The sequence below is a fragment of the Lolium perenne genome, chromosome 7, assembly GCF_019359855.2.
Source record: "Lolium perenne isolate Kyuss_39 chromosome 7, Kyuss_2.0, whole genome shotgun sequence".
In the NCBI taxonomy this organism is placed as follows: Eukaryota; Viridiplantae; Streptophyta; class Magnoliopsida; order Poales; family Poaceae; genus Lolium; species Lolium perenne.
The window spans coordinates 274,439,033-274,443,204 of NC_067250.2; the positions used below are offsets into that span (position 1 = coordinate 274,439,033).

The window sequence follows — 4,172 nt, forward strand, 5'->3', positions numbered from 1 at the left end:
GCCGAAGTATCTCCGTCCCTGTCGCCACCGGCCGGTAGGAGGAATGCACGGCGCGGGAAAGGGGGGACTCCCCTCGCCAACGTGGACTCGTCGGCCCGCGTCCCGACGAGCTGCCCCGTCGTCGTCGCCCTCCGCGTCCGGTGCACCGAACGTGGCGCCCCACTTGTGGCGCGCCGCTGCCTACTTTAGCCACCAGCTCCGCGCCGTGGAAGGAAATGGCAGCCATGACGATGAGGCCCAGACCCTTCGGTTCCGGTGTGGCGTCGGCGGCCACGACGGCCGAGGTTTCGGTGGGCGCGGGGTGCCGTGGCGGCTGGGCATGGAGGCCCAGGCCTAAGGCGCGGCCTCGCGGCGTGAGGGTTAGAGGGGCGTCTAGCGCCGCGGCGGCGGCGAGCGCCGTGCACATGGAGACGGAGCCCCACGGCAGCGTGCGGTTCCGCCCGTTCGGGCTGCCGGCCCGCGCGGGGTTCGGGTCGGACCTGGAGGCGGGGATCGAGAAGGCCATCTACGCATGCCGCTTCATGGCCTTCCTCGCCATCGCCGGATCTCTCGCCGGATCCGTCCTCTGCTTCCTCAAGGTGCTTCATTCTTCAGCCCCTCAGGTTCATCTGTTCGGATGCCAATCAGTGATTTTAACTTTGCGTGCTTGATTCCGCAGGGATGCACTTTCGTGATGGACGCCTTCGTAGAGTACTACCTGCGCGGCGACGGGAAGGTCGTGTTCATGCTGATTGAAGCCATTGGTAAACCTTACTGATTCACCGCATGTTTCCTCAGTACTTCAATCAGCCAGCCACTATAAAGTTCTACATGTCGGCACAATTGTCACACTCAGTGGGATTAGACATGCCGTTAGTCCAGCTGTGTAGTCATGATGCACTGAGAACTAACCATTCCACATTAACTTGTCTCGCCTCAGATATGTACCTCATCGGGACGGTCATGTTTGTCTTCGGAACGGGCCTGTACGAGCTCTTCATCAGTAACATGGACATCGCAAAGCAATCCGCCGAAGGCTCCAGCCTCTTCGGCTTGTTCAGGCTTCCGGTTCGTTGGCATGCTTTCTCAAACCACTACATGGAGTAGAAGCAATGCATTTGATGGTTGATTTCAGTTTATTTATTTCTCTGATTCTGCCCTGCAGGAACGGCCCAAGTGGCTGGAAATCCACTCTGTGAGCGACCTCAAGACAAAGCTGGGCCATGTCATCGTCATGGTTCTGCTGGTTGGCATCTCCGAGAAGAGCAGGAGGGTGACCATCACGTCGTGTACTGACCTCTTCTGCTTCGCCGCGTCGATTCTCCTCTCCTCAGGTTGCCTCTACTTACTATCCAAGCTCGGTAGCACCAAAGGAGGGAGCCATGCCTGAAGCAAAAATATTGTACATAAGAGATGGGTCTGTTCTGTGGCCTTTTCGACACTTCAGGTCATGTATGTCTCGTGTACTGGTTGTATAGGTTGACAGTTAGGCACTTTATAGTGGTATATCATGATGTACATCATATGATATTGTAACTCGCTGTTACATGCTATGAATAACAGATATGGTGTGCTGCATGATTTAGAGCATCTCCACTCGTCTCCCCACAGAGCCCCCCACGGCCACTTTTTTTCATCCGGACAGCGAAAAACGGCCCAGTCAGGCCCCCGGTTCCTCGTTTTGGTCCGGATTTGGGCCTATTTTCGTCCGGACTCCCCATGCCATCCTCGGTTTCCCGGGGGTTTCCCGGGGACTCCGGATGAAGCTAAACCAACCGCCCACGCCCACGTGTCTCCTCTTTCGTCCGGATTCCCCGAGCCATCCTCTTTTTCCCCGAGAAACGCCGCTTGGGGAGCACACGACTAGGAAACTACTCCTCCCCACGCCAAATCTTCCTCCAATCCGGATGAAAATTTCGCCGGATTTGGGCGTGGGGAGCGCCAACGAGTGGGGATGCTCTTACTTTGACGTCCCAGATTAAAATTTGAGTAGTTAATTAGTTTTGTATCAGAAGAGAACCACTTGCTACTATTTCTGCTGTCTTTCGTGAGAATATTAGAATTTTTACACAGCACGCTTTTGAAATCTTTTCCGTGTTATTGCTTGGCTTTGCAAATCCTAAACTAGGCAACACATATCTTTCTATTTATGGGAATGTTCCTATGTACTCAACTTTTCGGGGTAGATTGTTTAATTGGCTTCAACTTCACAACTCCCTGCTCAAGCTTATCAAACTAAATATGGAGCATATTTATTGTATGGAGGCTGCTTGTGTTCTTGTGCAGGAACCGTCTTATCAATAAACTGAACCTACAGAAGCTAATTGCATATGACCATCAACATGTACGATATGACAAATCAGAGTATCCTTATTTCAGATTATACAGTTCTGACAAAAGAAACTACATGATATTGCAGTTTGAATAAGAGACTATATTACTCTGTGAACTAAGTCTACTTCTGACAAGAAAAACGAAATCTGCTATTGCAGTTTGATGAAAAACTAATGTAGATTAGTTACCAGTTCTGCAACTTTTATGACACCAAGTGCTCAGACACTTTATAAGAGTGTGGCTTTGAGGTATGTTTCTGACCTTTAGGGCCCCTTTGGTCAAAGGTAGGATTTCAATCCTTCGGGATTTTCCTTTAGAAATCGATGATTCTTACTATAGAAAATGTCTGGTTTGTAGTACGAGAAACCTAGGAATTTGTAGTATGGGCCACTCCACATTCAACTTCAAAGGAAATTATATCGAGTCTAACCTGCTGGAAAAAATGATATGCCTCATGAGTTCTTATGTTTTCACTATGGTGTAAACAAACACACTTTGGTGCACATTCCTATGGTTTACAATCCTACAGGATTCAAGAGGGCATGCCATTGGAAGCCTGAATTTACCTATACCTGCGGAAAAGGAATTCTGCAAATCAAAGAGGCCCTAAGTTCAAAATTCTAACCGGCATCTGGTGAGTAAGAGAGGTGTGTTTCTCACGTAAACTGTTAACAGCTCTTTGCATCATTTAATCATTCCCACTTGATGTACACTTGATGACTGCTGCTCACACCAGTTAGTGCTAACCTTTCTCTGATGGGAGTTAATATTTCCTTTTTCTGAAACGGCGTGGTATGTAACAGGGGTTGGGCACAGTTTGCTAACAACTGTAAAAAAAAGTTGTGATAATAATGATGAAAATTCTCTTGCGTTTATGCCATATGGTCAATTTTCTGACACTTTTTGGGGTTATTAAATGAAATGAGAGGAATATAATGATACTAATTGTATTTTGTCACCAAGGATGAGAGAATCCAGAATAACTTATTTGATGAATTCCGAGCCAACCAGTAGGAAGCAAGGTTCCAAATCAATAAAAGGCTTCAAAGAGCCTTTTCCAAATTAAAATCAAAGTTTCTGAAACTTTAGAAAATGGGGATCCACAGAAAAGGAACAATTTTTGGTGGTGCAATACCCTATACGCATATATATACATATAATAGCTTTGGGCATTTGCTACTCTTTTCTATATGCAGCGATCAGCAACATAAATAGAAGCTCCAACTTGCTGTTGTTCCCTCTAACTTTGGCTTGATAAGCTGTGATAGAAGATCCAACTTGCTGTTGTTGCTTAAACTTTGACTGTAATATGTCCAGGGATATAGTTCAAGTTTGCAAGTTGCTTCCTTAATGAGGCTTCCATAGTTCCATGACCCCGCCAACTAGGTCAACTTGTGCGTTAAACATACGTGATTGAGGACATGTTTCATTAGAATAACTGATGATGGTGGTGACTAGATGATTCATAATTGCACCTTTAGTCCTTATTAACAGTTGATAAAAAGGTAGTTGTTTGTTTGATTGATGCACTGGTGAAAAAGTAAAGAAATAACCATGCTGGTAACAAGGATGGTTCACATGAAAACATCACTCCGATTGGTCTTAAAATATCACATTGATACCTGTCATGCTGCCACAGGGTTCAGGCCAGGCTCCGAGGCATATTCATATGACATTGGTTGTTTAATAACCCACACTGCATACAGTGTCTATCCAGGTAAGAGAAGCTTCGATGTTTCTGAGAGAATAAAACTGATTGGGAAAAGGTGTTCCCTTTAGCATAGAACTTGTGGGGGGAAAGAGATATTAGGACATCCAAATCATAAACAATGGGCTGGGGATTGTTGTTATCACCTCCC

At 46.7% G+C, this 4,172-nt stretch overlaps 1 protein-coding gene across 1 annotated transcript; it reads left to right on the top strand.

Moving 5' to 3' along the window:
- Positions 1-209: 209 nt before the first annotated feature.
- Positions 210-1,569, top strand: LOC127312669 (uncharacterized). Its single transcript, XM_051343206.1, has 4 exons — positions 210-578; positions 659-743; positions 920-1,047; positions 1,145-1,569. Exons 1-4 carry the CDS (start codon positions 216-218, stop codon positions 1,367-1,369), a joined length of 801 nt encoding a protein of 266 aa, XP_051199166.1. The 5' UTR covers positions 210-215; the 3' UTR covers positions 1,370-1,569.
- The last annotated feature ends 2,603 nt before the right edge of the window (positions 1,570-4,172 follow it).